This window comes from Neomonachus schauinslandi, chromosome 15 (assembly GCF_002201575.2).
Source record: "Neomonachus schauinslandi chromosome 15, ASM220157v2, whole genome shotgun sequence".
NCBI lineage: Eukaryota > Metazoa > Chordata > Mammalia > Carnivora > Phocidae > Neomonachus > Neomonachus schauinslandi.
The window spans coordinates 9,775,746-9,803,151 of record NC_058417.1 but is presented as its reverse complement, the minus strand read 5'-3'; the positions used below and the strand labels follow the sequence as shown (position 1 = coordinate 9,803,151).

The following is a 27,406-nucleotide window of genomic DNA, read 5'->3' as shown; positions in this document are numbered from 1 at the left end:
CGAGGACGCCGCGCGAGCATGTACCGGCTCCTGAGCCCGAGCCTGGGCCGAGGCCTTCTGCGGGCCGCGGGGCGGCGGTGCCGGGCCTGCTCGGTGCGCCTGCTCCCGGGGCCGGCAGGAGGCCGGGCGCCTGAGGTGGGGGTGCCGGCAACCCGAGTCGCGCCGCGCGGCGGAGGCCCGGGCCTGCTGCCGCTGCTGGCAGGTGAGGGGCGCGGGCCGGGCGGGGCCGGCCGGGCGGGGAGCGGGGCGCAGGCCGGGCCCGGTGACCTCAGAGCCCCTTCCCGCAGCGCTCGCCTGGTTCTCGAGGCCCGCTGCGGCAGAGGAGCAGGAGGAGGAGCGGCAGGGAGCGGGCGGGGCCGCTGCCGAGGGCGCGGCGGACGAGGCCGAGGCCGAGATCATCCAGCTGCTGAAGCGAGCCAAGGTGAGGCGGCCTTTTTGATCGAGGCCTGGTCGTTGGCCCCGGGGGTGCGCAGTGCTCGCTCCAGTTTCCCGAAGACTGGACCGGGGCTCCGGGGGTAGAATTGCCCGGAATTCGATGGGTCATGGTGGGGGGTGGGGGGGGCGGTGTTGGCATCCGTCCAGGCTTGTCAGACTCCGGAGCCTGCAGTCAAACCGCTGCAGTCCCCAGTGCAGATGGAGGTGGCACCACGGGCATCGCTCTTTTATCCAAGCAAAATCAGCGGAAATGTAGTTGTTTTTATCAGGGAGCCAGCCAAGCCGAAGGGGCTGGCATCGAGAATTGGGCACGTATGGAGCGTCCAGAAAATGCACTTGAGTGTTGGTTCTGTTCTTTCTAAAGTCTTCCTTTTCTGCACAGTCTTTTCTGTTTTGTCCTCCTCAGGTTATCTCGTCCCTGCCATTGGGCTCGCTACCGCCTCGGGGCTCACGACATCCAGATTTATATTCTCGTGCTGCGTTGTGCTACTAACATGCCCTCCCCACTCTGAGGCCTCACCTGCCCCTCAGACCTGACTGTTGATCGCAGAGGCCTCCCAGCACGTTCCTCCACCATCTTCTCTTTGCTACTGTCCACCCAGTTTTTCAGCCTGGCAACCTAGTCATTCTTAAAACCTGAGGGTACCTTACCACTGCCTCTCAGTACACTTCCAGCCCAGCAACAGCCCCTGTTGCCAGCAAATCCAAAGTGTTTCTGAAATCTGCCCTTTTCTTTGTCCTCTGCTGTCCTCCTGGCCACTTTGCCACAGCCTGCCGTCGGTAGTCTTGCCTGCCCTGTTGCCCCACTCTTCATGCAGCAGCCTGAATTCATTTTTTTTTTTTAATGTAAATTGGGGGGGCGCCTGGGTGGCTCAGTTGGTTAAGCCTCCGACTTGATTTCAGCTCAGGTCATGATCTCAGGATTGTGAGTTTGAGCCCCACTTCCGGCTCCCTGCTTGATGGGGAGTCTGCTTGAGGACCCCCCTCATGCACACTCTCTCTCTCTCTCTCAAAATAAGTAAATCTTAAAAGAATATTTGAGTTAAAAAATGTAAATTAGATTGTATTCTCTTTGCCTAAAAACTTTGAGTGACTTCCCACTATATTCATTATAAAATCCAAACTCCTTACCATGGCCTGCAAGACCCTACATAACCTACACCACCCTGCCTTGCCCACCCATTTAGCAGTAATCCTCTGGCTCGCCGTCTCCCCTTCACATGTGTTTCCTTTCATTTCTTGAATGGTTCTTGAAGACTGTTCTCTTCGGCCTATAGGGCCTCTGTTCATCCCCTACTCTCTGGGTCATTATTCCCCATAATTCCTGGTTGACTCTTTCTCATCCTTCCTACCTCAGTTTAACTGTCACTTCCTCGGGAAGGCTTCTCTGATTCCCATTTAGAGGGGACCGCTTATTGTTCCTTCCCGTTACTTTTCTTCAATAGTTTATATCAGCTGTTTTTAAGCTTATTTGTCCTACAGGGTTATTTCCAGCCTGTAGGAAGGGAAGAAGAGGATGTAGGGCAAGCAGCTTCCTTATAAAATAGGATGCAAAAATTGCTTACATTCCTGGTGTCTGCATCTGTTGGCCAGAACTTTGCCATGTGGCTGCACATAGCTGCAAGGGAAGCTGACCTCCCTGTCACCATTGTAGACATAAAGCCTGGTGCATAGTTGGAATTCAATAAATATTTGACAAATGAATGGATAGCTGTCTTCTGTGTTTTGGGATGTATGGCCATATCCCTTCAGTCTGGTAGCACATACATCTGCTTTCTTTACATTTCGCTCTCTATTCCTTTCTTTGTTTTCTCTTTTCAGTTGAGCATCATGAAAGATGAGCCAGAAGAGGCTGAGCTAATTTTACATGACGCTCTTCGTCTTGCCTATCAGAGTGATAACAGGAAGGCCATCACTTACACTTATGATTTGGTAACTCTTCTAACCAATCTGAGCCACTGATGATGAAGGGTGGATGCAAGAGAAGGGTTGTTCGCTCTCCTGATTTATGCTCCTGACTTTCAGGATGTTGTAAAGCTCTTTCGTTTTTGTTTTTACTACGTTTTCTTTTGGTTTCAATTTTTATTATCCTTGGGTACTAACATTTTATTACTCTTCACTTATATGAAGTCTAAATCTCACACCAAAAATAAATGTCATTAGTATTTGTTTTCTCAGTGATGATTGGATCTAGATTTGGTTTGTCATCAGCAAAAATTGTGCAACTATTTACATACACTATTGCTGTGCTTTGATTTTAGCAAATTAAATACCTTTCTCTTTGAACTATTTTTTTTTTTTTTTTTTAGTTTAGAGGGTAAAAGTAAAAGAAGGTCATTAGCTTAAGGGTTTTGAAGTAAGTAGAATGCAGTGCTCTAAACTGAAAAACAATTTGTAATTTCCTTTCAGATGGCCAACTTAGCATTTATACGGGGTCAACTTGAAAATGTAAGTAAGTAAAACCACTTCGTGGTATTTTGAATTTGTGAAGGACTAGCTTCCAGAGAACTCTTATTAGTAAGGGTACAGCTCAGCTGCTGTAACAAAGAGACCCCAAAATAGAGTGACTCAAACAAGAGGGTGTATTTCTTTTAATGCATTATTCCAGAGTTAGCTATGCACTGAAGAATGGTAGATACCTCTGTTCCATGAAGTGGTCCACAGGCCTGAGTTCCTTCTAAGATGTGTTCTCGTCTGCATTGGTGAGCTAGCTCACTCCCAGCCTCCAGGAAGGATGCAGAGGAGGGAAAGGGCAGGCAGGCAGCTTCCTTATAAAATAGAATTTAAAAATTGTTCGCGTTCCTTCTGCCTGCATCCCTTGGCCAAAACCTCATCGTATGACCATACCGAAGTGCAAAGGAGGCTGATCTGTTAAAAACTGAGGAGATGTTGTAACTAAAAGGACAGGAGAGTGAATAATTAGGGGATAGTTTGCAGTCTCTGCCACAGTAGGTTTAGTTGAAGTTGGTTTCTACTCATTACAGAGTAGTTTTTAAGGTGCCCAGAAGAGGTGGGGTCCTGGTATTTTTGTCTGTTTTCCCATCAGAAGGATATTTTGCTCTGTGTATATAGGTGTGTGTGTTGTGTTTTACAAGGGGATGATGCATCAGACTAGTACTTAGAATCCAGGGTCCCAAGTAAAAGAAAAATCTTTTCCTTATGCTTTTAGGCAGAAAAACTTTTTAAAGCAACAATGAGTTACCTGCTTGGAGGGGGCATGCAACAGGTAAGGACATTGCCTAGGATTGGGCCCTAGCTGGAGCAGTTTTCAAAATAGTTTTGCTTCCTGAAAACTCCGCTCAGCCCCCACCATGTGCTTTGGCGAAAAAAGGTGGATTATTTTTTTTTCCTCGGACCTGTATAACAACTACCAGTCTTCCACTGGGGCAAAAGCATGGTTGCTGAGGGATCCAATTGCCTAATCCCTCCAGAAGGGTAAAGACTATGGCTTTTAGACCAAAGTCTCTCTAGATGTTGATCAGAAATAATCCATGAGGAAATTTAACATGTTGTGAATTATCTTCATTTCCTTTTTCCCAACAGGAAGACAATGCAATAATTGAAATCTCCCTAAAACTGGCCAGTATCTATGCTGCTCAAAATAGGTAAGTAGAGTCAGAATCCAGGTGTGGCGGCAGCCAGGGAGTTGGGCTATGGGCAGAGAACTTTAACCCTAGGATGTTATGTAATTTTCATTTGGCTTCCAATCATCTGCGTCTCAAAAAAACTGGGTGTCTCACTCACAGTGTTCCCCGCACCCCATCTTTGAGGTCTTGAGTCTTCTAGTTTTGCCCCGCTGTTTCCAGTAGCCTGCTGAGTGGGGCAGACAGCCCTCATCCCTCTGGCTGCCCTGAAGCTAATCAGCTTTTCTGTTCTTGTTTAAACTGGGAAGGGAAGTTATAGTTAGAACTAGTTTAGCTCTGCCTGGAAGAGGAGAGAGCAATGTAAAAGCCATTGGGGTAGTATACTTGAAAAGAACCATTTTGGGATATAAGCATCAAACCAGGAAGGTAGATACGTAGTTGAGTGATGAAGGAGTTGGTATGGGAGTGTCTCAGTGGCTAGTCCAGTAGGCAGTGTTTTTAAAGCATGTAAAGGTGATCAGGTAGCGAGGTTTAAGAAGGGGAAATACCTCAGAGTAGAGGAGTGAGCGAGCTCTGGATAAGTAAGATAGGAAATTGGTGTTAATTTAAAAGTATTAGATGAGTCTGAAATCTTGTAAAGAAAAATCTTCCTGCTACACAGGAAAGGCTTTAGAAGATAATTCGATGTGTGCAAATGGTCCCAGGAACACCGATAAGTGAGGCCTCGTGCCTTCCATTCTCTCTAGGTGGAGTTCAAAGAAGAAACACCTAGGATGTAAGCAAAGAACTCCTAGAGAGTTATATATGTTGGAGTGCGTTTAAGGGAGGACCTAAGACTAACTTCTCCTTAGGTTTTTAGTTGCTGCAGTTGCTGGGTACCAGAGGTTTGGAATGACATCAAACCTAATGCTATAACGAGTGCTCATTGAGCCCAGGGTCCCTGGCACTGGTCCCAGCTCCTTCCTTATCAACAGAACCTGCTCGCTCCCTGCATTTGCTTGGACACTAGATGGGCTGGAACTTCTACGGGCCTTTGATTTCAAGTCTTTTGAGGCACTTTGAGGTTGGCCCGTGCTGGGGAGCATTGCAGCTAGGATCAGTCTCTCTTGGAGGAGTCACAAACAGAACTGGAGGCCGATGGGCTATGAAGTGGGATAAAAAGAAGCCCGAAGCTAATCACAGTGGAGAGTAAGACGAATTCATGGTCTCGTACAAGTGAAAGTAGTAGCCCCTGATAATTAGCCTGTTAGTTACTCTGTACGCTTGTCAAAAGTAGTTTTTTCGTGTAGTTTTATTAAGAGAAACATGAGACCAGAATATATATAACTAGACTTGGGGCTTAGGAAGGCTAATATTAGCAAGGGAATTGTTTCTAGACATTTTGCTCTGACTAGAAACATCAAGTGGGCAGCCTCCCCCTGCTCCAAGTCCCAGCTGGATAGGGTCCCTCCTGCCAAAGTTTGGTCTGGAGAAGCTTCTGTTCTGGGAACAGAGTACAGCAGTGGGGTCATCTCTTCTCCCCGGCAAAGCACTAGAGGAGAAGGGGCGAGCTTGGTAGTGCCATTTCTGCTAAGAAACCAGAGCCACCACGGAAGACAAGAACCAGGGCTGAGCTTCTGGATGGAGAAGGAATTTCTGCTGTGTCCATGCATGTCTTTCTAGAAACCAGCAGTTGACACTTGTTCTCTCCAGAGTCCGTCTGCCTGATGTTTGCAGGTCCTCTCCAGTTGGTTGAGGGTTCCGGGCTAGATTCAGGCTCAGTGCCTTCTAGTGCCATAGCCAGGAATTCCATGTATGTAAAAGAAGCTTCCCTGCTGAAGACCTAACAGGTCAGAAAGCTAATAAACAAAGCTAGTAAACCTCTCCAGAAATTGCATGAGATCTGTAGTCAGCATCCTTAGTGCAGGTGGCCTGAGCCTCCGTTCATATCAGTATTGCTTTGAGTGGGTGTAAGGCTTTCCCAAATGGAGAAACTGACTCACTGGAAACCGTTGCTGGGAGATGGTGGAAGCCACTGGATCTGTCCTTTACTAAGATTATAGCAGCATTCTTAGCTTTTTTTGTCTTAAGCTAGGTTACATGGGTGACTAAAAACTTCTGCAAAATGGCAGATTGAGACTCCTTAGAAACTTTAAGCAGCATTTCCTCTTCCCGTCGTACACTCCCTGTATTGCTAATGCTCACACCCAAGCCCGGAAAATGCGAATAAATGAGGAGTTTGTAAAAAGGTGAACAGCCGATTGCTGATCTTTGCTTTACAGACAGGAATTTGCTCTTGCTGGCTATGAATTCTGCATTTCAACTCTAGAGGAAAAAATTGAAAGACAAAAGGAATTAGCAGAAGACATTTTGTCAGGTAGGGAAACCTGACTGTTTTCTGGACATTGCCTTTTTGCCTCAGAGCTTCACTCTTAACACTGCAGTAGACGGCGAGGTACCTGAATTGGGGGAGGGCCAGTTACCCATTTGGGGAATTAAGTGGCTGTTTTTAAGATCTCAGCAGAAGGTTTGGAATAAGATGTTTTGTTTGAATAACTTGACCACTGTTTGCTTTTTTAACCGTTTGGTGACATGTTTATAATTTGTTGACTTTATTATGTATAATCTCTGGAAAATTGGGGAGCAGAAAGGGAAGGCCTTTTTCTTTTCTCTTGGTTCAGCTACCAGTCACAATGCTACTTAATTACCTTTTCGTCCTGGATATGTACCAAGTTATAAAAGGTGAAGAGAAACTCAGGGTTGTTTTAAAAATTTTTTTATTTATTCATTTGAGAGTGAGAGAGCGAGTTAGAGCACAAGCGGGAAGGAGGGGCAGAGGAAGAGGGAGAAGCAGATTTCTGCTGAGCAGGGAGCTCGATGTGGGGCTCGATCCCAGGACCCCGGGATCATGACCGAAGGCAGATGCTTAACCAACTGAGCCACCCAGGTGCCCCGGGGAAACTCAAGTTTTTGTAGTTCATCCTCTTTATGGAGGGAAGAACATAAAGAATGATGTTAGGAACAGAATGGGATGGTCAGGATGCTCTCTAGCTCTCAACCATTCAGGTTTCTTAATATGGTTTGAAATACTGGGCATTTTTAGATTCAGCATTTATTTGGTAATGCTTGCTTCACATGTACCTGTGCCGAGAGCTAGCAAGATGCTAGAGAAACAGTGGTCAACTCTTGTCCCTAAAGCAATACATATGACTTGAAAGAGTTATCTGTTGTCTTCCACTTCTCTCTCTCTCTCTTTTTTTAGGATTTATTTTTATTTATTTTAGAGAGAGAGAGCCAGGGCGGGGGGGGCAGAGGGAGAGGGAGAGAGAGTCTCAAGTAGACTCCGTGCTGAGCGCAGAGCCTGCCACAGGGCTTGATCTCATGACCCTGAGATCATGCCCTGAGCTGAAACCAAGAGTCAGACACTTAACCAGATGTGCCACCCAGGTGCCCCTCTTCCAGTTCTCTCTTGAACGTAAACCGGTTTTTCTCTTCCAGCACTCTGCTGAAGCCCCCTTTATCAAGGTCACGAGTTCTCAGTCCTTATCTTACCTGCTCTACTTCCTAGCAGCTCTGACCCTGGTACTGGAAACACTTTATTCACTTGGCTTCTGGGACACCTCACTGGTCACTCCCCTTCCCCTTAGCCACCTCTAAAATTAGCAGACTTTGGGGCTCACACCCTAGGAGATAGCATTTAGTCCCATATCTTTAAATATCAGTTACACCTCTTCATCCCCAACTTACACATGGATTACAGACATGAACTGGGTAAAATTGTCTGCTCGACATCTTGACCTGAATGTCTAGTGGTCATTTCACACTTAATATGTCTGAAATGGGTCTCTTGAATTTTTTTTTTTTTAAGATTTTATTTATTTATTTTGGAGAGCGAGCGAGCGAGAGTGTGGGGGGAGGGGCAGAGGGAGAGAGAGAATCCCAAGCAGACTCCAAGCTGAGCATGGAGCCCAATGCGGGGCTCGATCTCACGACCCTGACTGAGATCATGACCTGAGCCGAAACCAAGAGTCAGACACTTAACTGACTGAGCCACCCAGGTGCCCCAGGTCTCTTGATTTCTGCCGCTTACATACTTGCTTCTCTACCAGTCAGCCCAGTCAGTAAATAGCACCACCATTCACTCGGTTGCTTTAGCCAAGAACCTACGAATCACCTATGATTCCTCATTCCTGATGGTAAGTCATCAAGTTATATTGGATTCCCCATCAAGGTATATCCATGTCAGACCATGTCTCATCCTCTCACCCTACTACTTTGGTCCAGGCCATTATTGTTTCTTGCCTGAACACCTGTAAAGTCTCCGCAAAGGTTTTCCTGCTTCCTTGCATTCCCTCACACAATCTGTTACCCATGTAGCAGGCAGAGTGGTCTTTTAAAACTCAGTGCCTTTGCATCACCTTTAGAATAAATTTCAGGACCCCTTTGGACCTGTAAGGCCCTACATGATTTGACCCCTGCCTACTTCTGCATCACCCAGTGCCCTCGCCCTTGCTCATTCCACTTTGACCACACTGGTCTTTTCCCTGCTGTTCTGTACAAGCTCGAGGCCATCTCAAGGCCTTTTCACTTGCTCCCCCTACCTACCTGTTCTCCCGTATCTTTGCATGGCTAGCTCTCTTCATTCGGTTCTGGGCTCCCTCCTCGGGAGGCCCGCCCTGACTAAAACAGTGATCTCTTCCCACCTGTCCTTTACTTTTTCTTCCTCACACTTGAAAGTAGGAGCATGTGTGTGTCTGTTGTATCTTCATGTTTGTGTGGCCACTAAAAGTGTATTTTGGTTCCGAGTGTTTTAGTATCTGTCTTCCCTGTCAAAGAAGGAGAGATTTCATCTGTTTTGTTCCCTGCTGAATCACTGGTACTAGAGCAGTGCCTGGTGCACGGTGGAGACTCGGGAACTGGTGACTGTAAGAACAGAAGACCAGGCAGCAGCAAGGAGAGTTTCAGGATGGTATGGAAGTGCGTTGAGGGAATTGACAAAAGATGTAAAAACAAGTCTAGCTATCAAATTAGTCACGTTTGAACTGTTCACACCCTTGCTCTCTAGAGTCTTTCATTTATAGCATCGTTTTTTAGAAGTTTCTGACTCCAAAAGCAATATCAGTGCAATTAAGGAAATTTAGAAAAGCATTAGGAAGAAAATAATAAAGATCATCCATAATAGTACTAAGAAAGAGCTACTGTTGATATTTTGGTGTATGTCTTTGCAGGTTTGTTTTCCCCCTATGCTGTTTACATTTTAAGAAATAAGGGGGGCACCTGGGTGGCTCAGTCATTAAGCGTCTGCCTTCGGCTCAGGTCATGATCTCAGGGTCCTGGGATCGAACCCCACATTGGGCTTCCTGCTCAGCGGGAAGCCTGCTTCTCCCTCTCCCACTCCCCCTGTTTGTGTTCCCGCTCTCGCTGTGTCTCTCTCTGTCAAATAAATAAATAAAATCTTAAAAAAAAAAAAAAAATTAGGGATCATACTGTGTATGCTTTTTTTTTTTTAATTTAGTAATATGTTGTGAAAATATTTTTTCCAGGCGAAGGAACTCTTGTTGGAGAAAGCAAACTAATTTCTATTATAAACATTGTTTTTACGTTTTACTAGTTACACGATATAGATATAGAAAATGTATTATGTTATCCTTAACCTTATTTTTTCTAAAGAAATATATTCCCACTCAGTTTTATTTTTATTTTTTAAGACTTATTTATTTGAGAGAGAGAGTGTGTACACACACACATGAGCAGGGGCAAGGGGCAGATGAAGAGAGAGAATCTCACGCAGACTCCAAGAGGAGCGTGGAGCCGGACGTGGGGCCTGATCCCATGACCCTGAGATCACGACCTGAACCAAAACCAAGAGTCAGTCACTTAACCAACTGTGCCATCCAGGCAACCCCCCCATTCCATTTTAAACAAAGTAAATCCATTATTGAATTCATATGCTTTTAATTGACATGACTAACTCTATCCCAAAAGTGTTTACTTCAGCTCACGTAAAAACTTGGTCTAGGGTACTCATTTTGTTCCTCATGTTGTAAATATATATGTATTTACTGAGGAAATGCCCATAAAAATTTAAGTGAAAACAGCAGATTACTAAACAGTGTAGTTAAGAGGAGACTAATTTTCTAGAATATGTAGATTAAATATAGGTGTAGAGCAGGGCTGCATGATACCAAAATATAGACAGGGATTATCTCAGGTTGGTAGATTTATAGGGGATTTATGTCTTATTTGTGTTTTTCTGAATATTCTATAATTTCTTGGAACAAATTATTTTTTAAACTACTTTCTTGTATTACCTATATAGTATAAGAAGTCAAGGAATATTATAAGAATTAATTTAAAAATAGCATTTCTTTGCCACATGTCTTCCTGGAGTCATTTTCGACTCTTAACCAATTTCTTCTGGTATTTTCCTTCATATTTCTAAATAACAAAATTATTTCTTGACTTATTATTTTCAGAATCTATTAACTTAGAGAAAAGTAAAGATTCAGTGCAGCTTTGGTCGTGTCTGCATTATTGCAAGTATATCAATAGTGTTAGTTGTCGAGCCAAGTAACATGATCACGTGATTGCGTTTGCTTTTGTGTACAACTTTTTGTTTCCTCTAAAGTCAGAGGTGTTTTTGTTGCTTGTTTTTTATGTGTATGACCGATTCTTCTGTTAACCGTAGTACTTGCTCTTCTGAGTTCCTAAGCTTCTCTGGGGCTCTGGGGAGCCTGTCGGCTGTCTGCAGCATCCAGTCATCTTCCTGTCATGGGCTTAGTCACTTACTGCCTTTTGTCCTCTGCTTGTCATCTCCCACAGTTTTTTTGATCTTTGTCCTCTCCCTTGATTCTTCTGTTGTTTTGTTTTTTTCTTGTAACTTTAAATGTTTTTTATCCTTTAACTCTGATTTTAGTGATGATTTGGCAGAGAGTAGAGATAAATGCATGTGTTCAGTCTGGAACAGTATATCTGCATGGAAGTGAAGTCTTCTGTGACGACAGGTGGTGTCCAGATCTGTTTCTTTAAAATAGTGTCTCAGCACTGAAATTCCAGGTCAAAAGCAGCACATTTTAAGGTTATTGATGAATATCGCAAAATTGCCCTTGAAAGGACTGTATTAATTTACATTTTCTGGTTCTGTGAATTTATTTGTTTTGTGACTTTGGTCGAATTAAGTAATCCCTGTGTGCTTTTGATCCTCAGAGTGTGACTAAGAGTAATACTCTCTCATAGGACTGGTAGGAAGATTGAATGAGTTAATATCGATAAAGCACTTAGAACAGTGCCTAGTACAGAGTAGCTACTTGAGGGTTAACCATTGTTGGTTTTCATTATTGTGATAAGGCGGTATGCCCCTTCTCCCCAAAACTCACTGATTTTTATAACCTTTGCCAGATTGGTGATATAGCAGGGATCCATTAACTAGCATTTCTTTGATAAGCAAAGAGGATGATCATTTATTGGTGCTGTTCTGTAAGAATATTAACTCTGTCCTGTCAGGTTTTTTCTTTTCCCTTACTCATGTCTATAAAGTTTGGGGTTTTGGGGTTTTTTGTTTGTTTTAATTAAAAGTAAGTGTGAAACTGACATTTGTATAGCTTAAGGAACAATGAGAACAGGCAGTGACCCAACACTAACAATACCTTTGCCGCTTCTGTGTGTCTTGCCCCAGTCCCATTCCCCTTCCCACCCCAGAGATACTGGTCTGCTGAAGCTTAGGTAGTTTGTACAGGTTTCTTTTTTAAAATTTATATAAATGGGGAGCCTGGGTGGCTCAGTCATTTAAGCATCTGATTCTTGGTTTCAGCTCAGGTCATGATCTCAGGGTCCTGGGATCGAGCTCCACATCAGGCTCCACGCTCAGCAGGGAGTCTGCTGGAGATTCTGTCTCCCTCTCCCTGTAACCCCTTCCCTGCTGCGCACGCACATGCACTCCCTAAAATAAATAAACCAATCTTAAAAAAAAATTTACATAACTGAATCACACAGTATGACTTGCACTTGCCTTTAATCTTTTTGGAGTTAGATCTGAATTCATTTATATGTATTTCCTTGCTTTTATTAATTTTAAATAACTATCTAGAATTATTTAGAACAGCTATTCTATGCGAGGTATTCTAGGATTCGAATAGAGGGAAGTGAGGCAGAAGTCCCTGCTCTTCTGGAGCTTAGTGCTTAGAAAGGTATTTTTCAACTTTGAAATTAGATAAATATTCAGCCATCTTTCTTTTAAATTTTTTTTTCTTTGTTTCTAAACTGTGTTATCGTAACTTTGTAACACATCTCCGGTTAATCTTGGTGTGATGTTTGTAACTGCTTTCTTAAAGATGATAATCTGTCCGCGTTAACGTGCTTATTTAAATTATATACGCTTGCGTTTCTTTTGGGGCTTTCCATTCAATTCATTCATCTGATGGCTCTTACAACGGTATACGTTTTTTGAATTATATGGTAGCATACATTTGAGTTACATATAAACAGATTTCACACGTGCTTCTTGTGTAAAATTTTCTCCCGTTTTATTTTCACTCGGTTTTTACCTGAATTTTCCATCATTTTGTCAAATCCCTAGAGTGCTTTGAATTTCTAGATTTGCATTATGTTATTAAATGAATCTGGGGAGATTGCCATCTGATAAGTTAGCATTTCACTGCAAATAGCAAAAAATCTCAATTAAATTACACTAAGCAGTAAGGGCACATACTATCTCATGTAACTGGCACTTCGGTGGAAAGGGGCAGACTGCTGAGTTACTTGACCCACAGCTCATTGAAATCCTGAAGGGGGGATTCTTTCCGTCCCTTGTCATTCTCTGTGTGCTTTGGCTTTCTCTACATGCTCCCTTGGTGGCTGAAAAGTAACGGTATTAGGTCCCAGGAATCTCATCCAGAAATGGCAACGTGCGGAGGAAAAGGAAACTTCTTTGGCATTTCTCTTAGAATCAAGGTAATCCTTGCTACAAGTTCCCAAGTGGATTCATCCCTCCTCCTCATTGGCTGGAATTTGGTTACATGGCGTTTCTGACGCAGTCCTCTGACGGAGTAGCCCGATTCTCTAAAATCGACCGGGATCCATTCCTAACAGAGGACGGGATTCCACTCTGCTTGAGTCCTGTGACAGAAGAGTGGATGCTGGAACAGACAGCAGCTCTGCTAGGAAAGTCACTCGCTACACTGGCTTTGCGACCCAGACATGCGCAGTGGTATCGGGTTCGGTTCCAGATGGCTGCAGTGAAGGGCATGTGGTCATACAGTGGGTCAGATGAGGTTGTTTCCTAGTGCAGATAAAACTGATGTTTACGGTGTGTAGTAGCATTATGGTTAAAAAATGCACGTACCCTAATTGAAAAATACTTTATTGCTAGAAACTCTTACCCATCATCTGAATTTTCAGGAAGTCATCATCTTTTTGTTGGTGGAGGGTCTTGCCTCAGTGTTCACGGCTGCTGACCGATCAGGGTGGGTGGTCGCTGAAGGCTGGGGTGACGGTGGCAATTTCTTAAGATAAGGCAGCAGTGAAGTTGGCTGCATTGATTGACTCTTCCTTTGACAGACGATTTCTCTGTAGCACAAGATGCTGTGTGATAGCATTTTGGCCCCAGTGGAACTTCTTTTGAAATTAAGAGTCCATCCTCTCAAACCCTGCTGCTGCTTTATCAGCTAGGTTCATGTGATAATTCTAAATCCTTTGTTGTCATTTCAACAATCCTCACAACGTCTTTACCAGGAATAGATTCCATCTTCAGAAACCACTTCCTTTGCTCATCCATGAGAAGCAGCTCCTCGTCCATTCAGGTTGTATCATGAGATTGCAGCCATTCAGTCCCATGTTCAGGCTCTACTTTTTTCTTTTAAATAAGATTTTATTTATTTAAAAGATTTTTTTATTTATTTGAGAGAGAGCACGAACACGGGGGAAGGTCAGAGGGAGAGGGGGAAGCAGACTCCCCACTGAGCAGGGAGCCCAACGTGGGGCTCAATCCCAGGACCCCGGGATCATGACCTGAGCAGAAGGCTGACGCTTAACCGAATGAACCACCCAAGCGCCCTATAAGATTTTTAAAAAATATTTATTTAGGGCGTTTGGGTGGCTCAGTTCGTTAAGCGACTGCCTTCGGCTCAGGTCATGATCCTGGAGTCCCGGGATCGAGTCCCGCATCGGGCTCCCTGCTCGGCGGGGAGCCTGCTTCTCCCTCTGACCCTCCTCCCTCTCATTCTCTCTGTCTCAAATAAATAAATAAATAAATAAATCTTAAAAAAATAAAAAATAAAATTATTTATTAGAGACAGAGCACGCACATGGGGGGAGGGGCAAAGGAAGAGCATCTCAAGCAGACTCCTGACTGAGTCAGGATCTCATGATCCTGAGATCACCACCTGAGCGGAAATCAAGAGTCAGAGGCCTTAACCGACTACACCACCCATGTGCCCCTCGGGGTCCACTTATGCTTCTGGTTCTCTTGCTGTTTCCACCACATCTTCAGTGACTTCCTCCACTGAAGTCTGGAACCCCTCAAAGTCATCCATAGGGTTGGAATCAACCTCCTCCTCTGACCTCTTCTGACCTCTCCCCATGAATGATGAATGTTCTTAATGGCATCCAGAATGGTGAATCCTTTCCAGAAGGTTTTCAGTTTACTTTGCCCAGACCCATCAGAGCAATCAGTCAGGCAGCTAGAGCCTTGTGAAATGTACTTCTTAAGTAAAAAGACTCGAAAGTTGAAATGACTCCTTGATCCACAGGCTGCAGAGTGGATGTTGTGTTAGCAGGACTGAACACGACATAAATCTCACCGTCCATCTCCATCGGAGCTCTTGGATGACCAGGTGCATTGTCAACGAGCAGTAATATTTTGAAAGGAATCTTTTTTTCTGAGCAGTAGGTCTCAACGGTAGACATAAAATATCCAATAAATTATGTTGTAAACAGGTGTGCTGTCATCCGGCTTTGATATTCCATTGATAGAGCACAGGCAGAGTAGATTTAACATAATTCTTAAGGGCCCTAGGATTTTGGGAGTGGTCAGTGAGCATTGGCTTCAACATAAAATCACCAGCTTCATTAGCCCCCTAGCAAGAGAGTCAGCCTGTCCTTTGAAGCTTTGAAACCAGGCATTGACTTCTCCTCTGCAGCTATCAAAGTCCTGGATGGCATCTTCGTCCAATAGAAAGCTGGTTCATCTGCGCTGAAAATCTGTTATATGTAGTATATACAGTTGTTTAGTGTAGCGTATTTATTATCTTAATGAAGATCTAGAATCTTCTGGAGAACTTTCTGTAGCTTCTACATCAGCACTTGCTGCTTCACCCTGCACATTTGCGTTATGGAGATGGCTTCTTTCCTCAATCCTCCTGAACCAACCTCTGCTAGTTTCAGACTCTTCTTCTGCAGCTTCTTCACCTCTCAGCCTTCACAGAATTGAAGGGAGTTAGGGCCTTGCTCTGCGTTAGGCTTTGGCTGAAGGGAATGTTGGGGCTGGTTTGATTTGACCTTCTGTCCAGACCACTAAACCTTTCTCCACATCAGCAATAAGGCTGTTTGACTTTATCATTCGTGTGTTCAGTGGAATAGCACTTTTCCTTTCCTTCTAGAACTTTTGCTTTGCATTCACAACTTGGCTGACTCTTTGGTACAAGAGGCCTCACCCTCAGCCTGTCTCAGCTTCTGAGATGCCCAATTATTTATAGCTTTTGATTTAAAATGAGAGACATGTGACTCTTCCTTTCACTTGAACACTTAGGAGCCGTGATAGGATTATTAATTGGCCTGATTTCAATATTGTTGTGTCTCAGGGAAGAGGGAGGCCCCCAAGGAGAGGGAGAGTTGGAAAACCATATGGGCCAGATCTCCTTTAGAGGTGATTCTCTGGCAATTTTTTTTCTTCTTTCCTTGATCAATACTCATATATTTAAATTTCTTCCACTTTCTTGATTTGATTTCAGTATGTAGGACAGTACCAAGAACACGGTGTTAGTAAGTATCTTGATTAGGGTGCCTGGCTGGCTCGGTCGGCAGGGCATGCGATTTTTGATCTTGGGGTTGAGGGTTCAAGTCCCACGTTAGGTGTGGAGCCTACTTTAAAAAAATCAAAAAAATAGAAATATCTTGAATAAGTGAATGCATGGGTGACAGATGTTTGGAGATCTGTATTTTCCTAGAAGAAACTATGGAATTGTGTTTTTAAAGCATAACTGACAGCATTCTGTTATGAGATCATATTTCTTTCCTAATTTCATGGATTTAAAATCTCTCTTCAAGAGATTTTTTTTCCCCCATTGGCTCCTTTCTCCTTTCCTTGTGCTGAAAGTTTCATTCATTTTCGTATTTTAAATAATCAGAGCACTTACGGAAAGTGGAACTATTTTTGGTCGCATATCTGGTGTCATGAATGTTTGAAGTCCGGAGCCTGACTTTGAGTTCTGGGTCTTCCATTTCTTCACAGTGTGACTGCAGAGAAGTTACATCACTTCTCTCTGCTTGGTTTCCTCATCCATAAAACAGGAATAAGAGTAGAACCTATGTCTACTTGGTAGAGTTGTCTGGGGGAGTTAAACGCTCCAGGATAGTGACTAGCACTCACTAAGTACTCTGTAAGACTTTGCTGGAATGTGATGCCTTCATTAATTTATTAAATGCCTTGGCTTGATCATGTTGTGTTTACCACTCTCAATTTATGTAGGACCTTCCTGACTGTTGTTTCTCCTTGGTTTTTCTCTCCTGCTCGGTTTGGGTTTGTTTTGCTCCTTTTCTGGTTTCTTAGGTGGACGATCAGGTTGATGGTTCAAATCTTTCTTTTCAGATGGGGGCATTTACAACTATAAATTTCCCTCCACTGCTTTAGCTGCATCCTATAAATTTTGGTATGTTGCATTTTCATTTTCATTTGTCTCAAAGTATTTTCTAATTTTTCTTGTGATCTCTTCTTTGATCCTTGGGATATATTGGAGTGTGTTCATGAATTTTCACATAATTATGAATTACCAATATTTCCTTCTGTTGTTGATTTTTAAGTTCATCCCACTGTGATCAGAAAACATGCTTTATATGATTTCAGGCCTTTTATTTTTTATTTATTTTTGAAGATTTTTTAATTTATTTGAAAGCCTGAGCACAGGAGAGGGGGTGGGCAGAGGGAGAGGGAGAAGCAGGCTCCCCGATGATCAGGGAGCCCGATGCAGGGTGGATCCCAGGGTCCCGGGATCATGACCTGAGCCGAAGGCAGACGTCCAACTGACTAAGCCACCCAGGTGCCCTGATTTCGTCTTTTTAAATTTATTGAGACTTGTTTTATGGTATAGTATATGGTTTGTCCTGGAGACTGTTGCATGTACATTTGAGAAGAATGTGTATTCTTTTGTTGTTGGGTAGAATGTTCTATATATGTTGGATAGCTCTAGTTGGTTTAAAGTATTGTTCAAGTCCTATATCCTGGCTGATTTTGTCTAATTCTAGACAAGATAATTTGGCTTTGTGATTTTTTTTCTTCAGACATGTTTATATGCTGTTTAAACAGTCCTAGATATATATCCTCATTGTGAGTTGTCCCTTCATTAGAAAAATGATTTTTTTTCCTACTTAATGTGTTGGTCACAAATTTTAGTTTTACATTGACTGTATCTTACTGTTAAACTTTTCTTAAGTCATTTTGTTCTCAGTGTGTCTTTTGTAGAAGTCTATGTTTGGATTCTTATTAAACCTAATCTGAATATCATTGTTTTGTTGTACAAAATCTCAAAGCCTATTTAAAATTAGTATTGAGAACGATATTTGGTCTAATTTTTTGCATTTAAAAAAACTTTGCTTTCTAGGGCACCTCGGTGGCGCAGTTGGTTAAGCGTCTGCCTTCAGCTTAGGTCAGGATCTCAGGATCCTGGGATCGAGTCCCGCGTTGGGCTCCCTGCTCAGTGGGGAGTCAGCTTCTCCCTCTCCCTCTGCCCCTCCCCGCTGCTCATGCACTCTTCTTGTTGATTTTTAAGTGCCCTTGCTCTCTCAAATAAATATTTTTTAAAAGTGCTTCCCATTTTTGTTAATTTTTTTTGTTCTGAGTCCAACCCCCCCCCCCTTTTTTTTTAAGATTTTCTTTGTCAGAGAGAGAGCACAAGCAGGGGGAGCGGCAGGCAGAGGGAGAAGCAGACTCCCCGCGGAGCAGGGAGCCCAGCGCGGGGCTCGATCCCACCACCCTGGGATCATGACCTGAGCCGAAGGCAGATGCTTAACTGACTGAGCCACCCAGGCGTCCCTCTCAGTTCCCTCTTACAGGGACTTTTTCCTCACTAAACTTCCACTTACAGTTTGGAGAGAAGGCATCCATAGGGTTTTCAGTTGCTTCTGTAAAATGAGATGAGTACAATGAAACGTTCTTCTGCTTTTCCTACTTGTTTTTTCTCTACGACCTGGAATTTTAGACTTGCTGGGATTTATTGCAGAGAATTTTGCAGCCAGCTTATTTGCCTTCTGTTGGAGATAGCCTGTTTTCTCGTGCTGGGTTGCTTTGTAGGAGTTGGAAGTCTTGTCAGCATGAGGTTGGGGGCTTAGTCTCTTTTCTAAGATGCAGTTCTCGTGAGCTTCCGAATACATCTTTATGAATTAGGTGTGGTCTTCTACTCAGGCATGTCCGTTACCTGAATACCCACCTCTCTCCCCTATCCTGTATTTATCCTATCCCTCAGTTTCCTTGTCTATATTTTGGGAATTTCTCTAGTGTATAATCCATACTGCTGTCTTACCATTCAGAAAAGTTAGTTCTGTGCCTTCTGAGTTTTTTTTTTTAAAGATTTCAAGCAAAAATGAAGTGTAGCCACTTTAACAGATACCTGTGTACCTTCCCCTCAGCTTTGTCAAATCTAAGTATTTACCATCTGTGCTTCAGAGTTCTTTTTTCTAAGTTTAAGCCCTGGTGTACTCCCACTCAGTATAAATACTATTCTGAATTTGGTGGTTTTGTTTTTGTTTTTTTTTTTTAATTTGTTTTTGATCTTTATCATTCCTAGGTCTGTTTATTACACTTGTATATATCAGTAAACAATATACAATGGGGCTAGTATGTTTTTAACCTTTTTTTTTTTTTTTTAAAGATTTTATTTATTAGAGCACGCACAAGCGTGGTGGGGGCAGAGGGAGAGGGAGAAGCCGACTCCCCGCTGAGCAGGGAGCCCGATGCGGGGCTCGATCCCAGGACCCGGGGATCATGATCCGAGCTGAAGGCAGATGCCTCACCAACTGAGCCACCAGGCACCCTAGTATGTTTTAAAACTTTATATTAATGGTGTCATATTATACATTTGTTTCTGCAGTTTTTCATGCAACATTATCTTACTGAGATTTATCCGTGTTGTTACTTAAAGCGTCAGTTTTCCTGTCACAAAGTCCTGTCTCCTTGCCAAACCACATGTCTGCGGGGTTGCATTTGTCTAGAGGGAGTGACTCCCTCTAATTGGCTCACTGTGGTAGGAGGTGAGGGGTAAAGAGTGATACAGGCTTGGGTGGCCCTCATTGCTCCATTCCCTGCAACTGCGGTCTAGGATCCTACTGGATGAATGGCCTACGGGTCTCCTGTAGACGGACATGAAGGTTCCTCCTGTTTTACTATGGAAAATAATAGCTCCTTGAACCTTCTTGGACCCGTGTCTCTGTACACACACACACACACACGCACGCGTGCGCAAGCTACTCCCCAGGGAATGTACCTAAGCGTGGAATTGGCGGGGTGCGTGCCCGAGGTATTACCAAGTTGCTTATCAGTGTGGTTTTACCAGTTAACATTTTCACTAGCAGTGTGTTTGTGTTGTTGCTCTGTATCTTTGTTGTTGTTGGACTTTATTTATTTATTTATTTTAAAGATTTTATTTATTTATTTGTGAGAGAGAGAATGAGAGACAGAGAGCACGAGAGGGAGGAGGGTCAGAGGGAGAAGCAGACTCCCTGCTGAGCAGGGAGCCCGATGCGGGACTCGATCCCGGGACTCCAGGATCATGACCTGAGCCGAAGGCAGTCGCTTAACCAACTGAGCCACCCAGGCGCCCTGGACTTTATTTTTTGATGATCTGGTGGGTGTGAAATGGAATTTCATTGGGGCTTCAATGTTTTTTCTGATTGCTAGTGAGATACAGAACATCTTTTCATACATTTATTGACCATGCGGATTTCCTGCTCTGAAAATTGTCTCTTTATATCCTTTGCTTATTTTCTTCTGAAGGGTTGTCTTTTTCTTAATGATTTCTAGGAGTTCTTTATGTATTTGATCAAAATATTTTGTAGGTTACATATCTCTTTGTTACTTGTCTTTTCACTTGAGGGCATTTCACATACAGAGATTAAAATTTGAATGTAATAGAGTCTTTTGATATTTTCCTTTATAGTTTGTGCCTTTTGTGTCTTGTTGAATAAAATACTTCTTTCTTCTAAGGTCAGAAAGATAGTCTCTTCTAACTATAGGCTTTTTTACATTTAGTCTTTACCTAGAATTTTTTTAATTATTATTATGTTAATCACCATACATTACATCATTAGTTTTTGATGTTTACCTAGAATTTTTAATATGATGTGAAGTAGTGATAGAATTTTTCCTCCTTCACGGACAGGGTTATAGCTCAGGACTATTTTATTAGTCATCTGTTTCTCACTGATCTGTGATAACATCTGTGTTTTGAGTTTTCATAGATTCATGGAGCACCAGTGTTGTTGAATTCTATAATTAAAATTAATTCTTGGTTTAATTCTTTCTTTTCCATCTTTAGTGCAGTACCTTTCTATTTTCTTCTTTTTGTTTGTTCATCCATTCAATCAGTCCTCCCAAGAAATATTTTTTGAATGCCTGTCCTGTACCGTACATGTTACTAGGCATGGAGAGACAGCTGTAAATATGAGGAAGTTGCTGCTTCATGGAGCTCAGTTTCTGGTGGAGGAAAAACTCATGATAAACACTATCCAGCCAGTGATAGTATATCCAAAGATGATTAAGCGCTACGGAGACATGTGTCTGAGGGACTGTGTGTGCAGGGAATGTGTGGGGCTGTACGCTGTCATATAGAGGGGTCAGGGAGGGCCTCGTTGGTAAGAAACCTGAAGAATGGGAGGGGATAACGGGGCGCCTGGGTGGCTCAGTTGGTTAAGCGACTGCCTTCGGCTCAGGTCATGATCCTGGAGTCCCGGGATCGAGTCCCGCCTCGGGCTCCCTGCTCAGCAGGGAGTCTGCTTCTCCCTCTGACCCTCCTCCCTCTCATGCTCTCTGTCTCTCATTCTCTCTCTCGCAAATAAATAAAATCTTAAAAAAAAAAAATTAAAAAAAAGAATGGGAGGGGATAAGCCAAGCGGCAGTCTCTAGAGAAAATTCTAGGCAAAGGAAGAACACACGCAATGCTCTGAGGTGGATCATACCGGCCATCTAAGTAATTATTCAAAACCTACTTCGTTTATAGTCTTGGATTAGTCAATTATCTAAAATTCTTGGGGGTGAGCCTCCTTTTTTATTGTCTGCTGATTCTCATTTATTGTGAATTTCCATGCTTAACTACGTTTGGATGATAAATTCATCTGCAGCAGGGTTTTAGCTGGAAGATGAGACTCCGGGAATGTTTTATTCCAGGCACTCAGGTCCAAGCCGAAATGAATGCTTAAATGTAGACATCGAGCTCCATGCAGCTCAGGCTGTGATTAGAGATTTCCATGGTTGTCCTTTTCCCATCTGGATCCCAGGCTGGCCCATGCAAGTTCCTCGTGGTCCCCTCCCCGGTGAGGGCAGGGTCTGGGGAGGGGGCACACGATGCCTACGACGGTCATTCTGGTTTTATGCAAGGGGCTTCAGATCTGATTCTCTGATTGACAGAAGTTGGAAGAACTCAGTTCCGGGGTACAGAGACACTCAGGCCACCCTCACAAAACTGGGCTTTGTGGTGTCAAGTCCCACGCTTTCTGCTCTGGGTTTTTAGCTTACTCCTATTGTTTGGCCCTTGGGATTTCCTTCTCTCCGGAGCTCAGTTGTGCATGTAAAAGGATAGAATTGATCAGTCATCATTACTGGAACCACTCCGTTTAGAAGCAGTATCTTATCACATTCCTTTTTAGTCTGCGTTTATGTAAGTCTGCATTTGATAATATTGATACATTAAATACACTGCTCCGTTCTCGTGTGGTCATTTCCCTAGTGCATTTGACAATGCCATTTGCTAATATTTTGAGTAAAAATTTCTGTGCTGTATTTTGTTTCATGGACAGATTTGAGGTAGCTTCTCTTTTTCTCTGGTTAGAAATAATATGTGAAAAAGAATTACTTATATAAGTTTGAAGAAATAAATATGATCTCCTTCTCAGATTCAGATAATCTTTGGGAGAGGCTCTGTCTGAGCAATCCCTGTGTATTTCTCAGCTGTTATGGGCTATCTGATTTGTTCTTGTCTAATTTCTAGCAGTTTTTTAGTAATATTTCAAGAAACTGTATTTTAAATGTTACTGCTTAGAAAAGGAACTCTTTTGGTACTTTATTAAAGCTGTGAAGTTTTCTCTTAATTTGGCGGTATGGTAAAGGTTTTATTATGGAGCCTTTTTATTTCTTCCTTAGTCTTGTTTTTTAGAGAAGTAGATTCTCCAAAATTATTTTCATTTTTCATATTATAGAGTGCGATACAAATTTGAAATGCATTTTTCTTAACAGTGAAAAAATATTACAGCTAAAAATCATACCTTTTAATTATTTCTAAAATTTACTACCTTTTTTTTCCATTGTGGTTAAGTTCCATTGCTGATAACAGTAGTGATGATTTTCTACTGGAATTACCTGTCACTTTATCATACTTTCTAATTGTAAAATATAAAAAGGACTTTTTACAAACATAGAAATATTTAAAGAGAATAAATAGAAATCCCAGAAATAGGAGTTCGCAGTCATTTTGGAAGCATAGAATTTCCAGAATTGGAATAATTATACATTGTTTGGTGATATTTTGGGGGTATGGCAAACAGGTTTGTCTTTAAATGTCATCGAAGAACGTGTGTTTTAGTTCAAAGTCTTCTGATTGTTATAAATTACTTATCTTCTGGACTTTTGTTTGTACTTGAAGAGAACATAGAGATTTGTCTCATTCCTCTCATTTTCAGCGGCCTTTTTTTGTTAGATTATCTTGCAGTACAGTTAATTTTAAACTGCCCCTTGATCATATAAGCTTTTGCTCATGGTTAGATATTTGGTTTCAGTGTTTCCTCCTGGCAGAGAAATATGGGATCTTTACACGGTAGTTGGTGCCATCCTCTCTTTGCTTTTCTGTATTTATCCATGTGTTTGTATATACTTTTAATATTTATGCAAATAACTTTCCTGATGTTTTTTGGAAGTATATTTGTAAGGCGATCTATTTAAAACTATCCCAGAGCACCTGGGTGGCTCAGTCATTAAGCGTCTGCCTTCGGCTCAGGTCATGGTCCCGGGGTCCTGGGATCGAGTCCCGCATCGGGCTCCCTGCTCGGTGGAGAGCCTGCTTCTCCCTCTCCCACTCCCCCTGCTTGTGTTCCCTCTCTCGCTGTGGCTCTCTCTGTCAAATAAATAAATAAAAATCTTAAAAAAAAAAAAAAAGTTTTTTTTAGCCTCTGATAACCTGTCAACAGCTGCCTTCGTCCACCCCAAGTGCATTGGCCTATTTTTAAACTCTCTCTTCAATCATCGGTCATCCTGTTATTTGGTTCCATAGTCGTCTTTCAATTCTGTCTGCCTTTTGTACGTTTTCTGAAACTTTGAGGATAGGGCAGGAATGGTGTTCCATGTGAATTTGCTGGTAAACCCAACTGAACATCATGGGTCGGGTGGGTCAAGGTTTGCTTGCAGAGTTGCCCTGCAGTCCAGGTCCTCCCCCTGCCTGCGTCGCTTGTCCCCGCTCTCCTGGGTCTCCGTGTGCCTTGCTACGCGCGTCTGCGCTCGAGGTCTGTGTGCTCGTTCGTGTGGCGTGAGGTGTTCGAAGTTTGTTCCTTTTCGGACATTGTGTCGTCAATCCTGTAATTTTCCCAGAGCTGCTGTATCATTGCAGCCTTTCTTCTTCTGCTTCAAAAAATGGATTAACTGTTCTTTCAATTGGCTTGTGACTTTCTAGTTCAGGATTCTGGGCGTTTTCTGATTTCTTACCAAGCATTGCCTTTTTTGTACCTGAAAACTCTTTCATTTGCCCTGTACTTTCTTTGTTGTTAACTCATTCTTGGAATTTATCTTTACCTATTTCTACTAAATAACAGTTTTGACCTAAAAATAATGCTCCATACCTTGATGCTCAAGGTCTTACTTAAAATGTGGGGAAAAGTGGGGCGCCTGGCTGGCTCAGTCGCTAAGAGCGTGCAACTCCTGATCTCAGGCTTGTGAGTTCAGGCCCCCACGTTGGGTGTAGAGGTTATTTTAAAAAAATAAAATCTTTAAAAGAAAAATGTGAGGAAAAGTTTGTCATTTAATTGGATATTGCAATATTGTAATTTTAAGATATGGTCATTCAGATGACCAAAATGTAGTTCTCATCTATACTTGGTCTTTGTCCAGTTCCTGGCTCAGAGCTCCCCAAACCCGTGGAATTTCTTGTGTTGGGAGTGATTAAGGTGTCTTTTGTTATGTTAATTAGGAGATTCTGGGCCATCTCCTAAGGAGGGTTAGTTGTCCAGAGATCCGGCCCTGTAATTAGAGGGTTGACCATTCAGTCCTACCCCGACCTTGGGGGGGTGGGGGAGGGGCCTAGGGGCCGTAGGATTAATCAGTCGCCAATGGCCACTATGTAATGGAGCCTCCATAAAAACCCGGGCAGAGCTCAGAGATTCTGGTTGATGAACACGTGGAGGTGCTGGGACAGTTGGTGCTCTCGGAGAGAGCAGAGAAGCTTCGTGCCCCTTCCCACATACCTTGTGCTATGCGTCTCTTCCATCTGGCTGTTCCTGACTTATATCCTTTTGTAATAAACAGTAACCCAGGAAGTAAAATGTTCTGAGTTCTGTGAGCTGATCTAGCAAATTAATGTAACGGAAGGAGGGAGGCCCGGGAAGCTTAGGTGTGTAGCCCGTTGTCAGAACCTGGACTTGCAGTTGGCATCCTCAGTCGGAGGGGGTCGCACTGGAAGCTGCAGTGTGTCGCTGGCTGCTGTCAGAAGCCCGGGGCATGTGACTGGTGTCTGATGGAGGGGCGGGGGGCGGTGTCCGGTAGGACTGACCCTCAGCCTGGGGCATCGGATGCGATCTGTGAATTCGCACACACCCTGCTGGTGTCTGAGAATGGCTTCTGGTGTGGGCACGCCCCCCTCCCCCACCGCACACACTGAAATTGGGTCGGGGAACAGTTCAGATGTTAATCCACCTGCATTGTCGCCTTTGTGTGACAGAGTGGAAGGTCAGAGGTACTTCTTAATGACAGGACACATTCCGTGGGTCCTTGGACTGTGAAAATACGTGTGGGCCTTGGTAACAAGCAAGAGGTTGCAGAAGCTTGGCCGGTTCTCTGCCTCACTTTCTCTGTTGTGCTTATATTATATGCCAGCACTGCTCTTCTTTCCTTCTTAGTGGAAGAGAAAGCCAGCACCCACCTCCTCCTTGGCATGTGCTTAGACACCTATGCTCGCTACCTTCTGTTCTCCAAGCAGCCGTCACAGGCACAGAGGATGTACGAAAAAGCTTTGCAGATTTCTGAAGAAATGCTAGGAGAAAGACACCCACAGGTAAGGGAGGAGAGCAGAGAGAGGAGCTATAAGACAAAGCTTTCAGAATTTCCGGGTGTGAGATGCCACACTCCCTGGGGACAGATGCTCAGCGGATGGTCCTAGCTGTTTCCCGTCCGCGTGCTCCGGCCCCTTCCTCTTCCCCCCGCCGCTCTCCCACCCCCAGCTACGTGCTTCAGAAAGACTCGGAGGGCCGCCTGCAGGCTCAGTACAGCGTGCGGCTCTTGATCTTGAGATCGAGAGTTTTGAGTCCCACATTGGGCGTAGGTAGAGATGACTTTCAAAACAAACAAACAAAAATTAAAAAAAGAAAGGGTTTGAGACCTCGCATCAGTTACTGGGTCTGTCCAGAGCATTCTGCGTGCATACTGGTTTACACTGCAGAGCAGCCTTTCCGAACAGGAGGTCTCACCAGGCACCGGGTGCTTCTCAGCCCTCCGGGTACACGGCCACAGCGTTTTGGAATCCTGAATCTCAGTAAGAATCTTAGGAGGAACAGGGTATACGTAAAGGTTCTTGCCTCCCTCGCCCCACAGGTAAAGTGCCAGGGGAAGTGGGGAGGGGAGGGAGAGAGGGACTGCACTGAAAAGTCAAAACCACTGACAGAGAATTTAACCACACTGTGCAGAACTCTCTATTACAGCAGAAAACGTGTTGAACTGAAATCTTTGTGTTTCTCCTCTATCACATTAAATTTTTAGGAGTGGGAACTGGATTGCTTTTCTCTGAGATGCTTGGTATCCCCAGCGTAGGACACAGAAATTTTAACCAGACTGAACATGTCCCAAGGCTGGGGTCGAAGGGCGGGGCAAGGTACTGGGCTATGAATTATCCTCAGGAAAGGGATTTAGTCACTGAGGAGTAAGAAGACAAATCTGGAATTCACATCACAAGAGCTAGAACTGAGGCTTGAAGCTGTGACTTCAGGGGATGAGGTGGGTCTGCCGTTCTTAGTGTCAGAATTTTAAAATGCTGATTTAAGAGTTTTAAGATTCCAAACCCTTAAAGGGAATCTCCCTAAAACCGATAATCTACATATTTCTTCTCGATGAGTCTTAGAGTTACCCATAGGAATGACATCCTAAGAAGGCGCTGGAGGCTGGCTTCTCAGGATTGCTGAACCTTAAATGAGATCGTTACAGCTGCTTCTTGCTGTTTTATTTGTGTGCGTGTGCTTCTAATTTGGTCATTCGATTAATAGGTGATATTCATCCTGTTCCCAAGTTTCTAGATTTGTATCATTTTCCCGAGTTGAACGGATGCTGTGTGCTGTACAGTGTGAATGATAAACGTCCGGGGCTTGTTAAAGGCTGATGCCCTTCACCTGTGGAATGCTAGGAACCATGAAATCTTAAGCATATATTCAGTTCACCAAACTCCAGATTGTTCAGTCTGTATAGCTGTTGTGTTTGGTTTTTTTTTTTAAACTGGCCCTGGTTTCTCTTGCGTACAGACCATTGTGCTGATGAGTGACCTGGCGACCACCCTGGACGCGCAGGGCCGCTTCGACGAGGCCTGCGTTTACGTGCAGAGGGCGTCCGACCTGGCCCGGCAGATCGAGCACCCCGAGCTGCACATGCTGCTCAGTAACCTCGCCGCCATCCTGATGCACCGAGGTAGGGCGCCCCGGAAGCCGGACTGCCCCGGCTTGAGGGAAGGGGGTCCCTGCAGGTAGGGATCTGTGAGAAGATTTTAGGGAGGGCAAGGAGCAGGCAGGAAGCTCCGGAACGAAGCAGC

General features: G+C 43.7%; 1 protein-coding gene across 1 annotated transcript; it reads left to right on the top strand.

Moving 5' to 3' along the window:
- The first annotated feature begins 346 nt into the window (after window positions 1-346).
- On the top strand, window positions 347-27,406 carry TTC19 (tetratricopeptide repeat domain 19). The gene is made up of 8 exons (XM_044921377.1): window positions 347-421; window positions 2,257-2,367; window positions 2,845-2,883; window positions 3,605-3,661; window positions 3,979-4,040; window positions 6,281-6,375; window positions 25,515-25,669; window positions 27,123-27,406. The coding sequence occupies exons 2-8, from the start codon at window positions 2,266-2,268 to the stop codon at window positions 27,342-27,344; spliced, it is 732 nt and encodes a 243-aa protein (XP_044777312.1). The 5' UTR covers window positions 347-421; window positions 2,257-2,265; the 3' UTR covers window positions 27,345-27,406.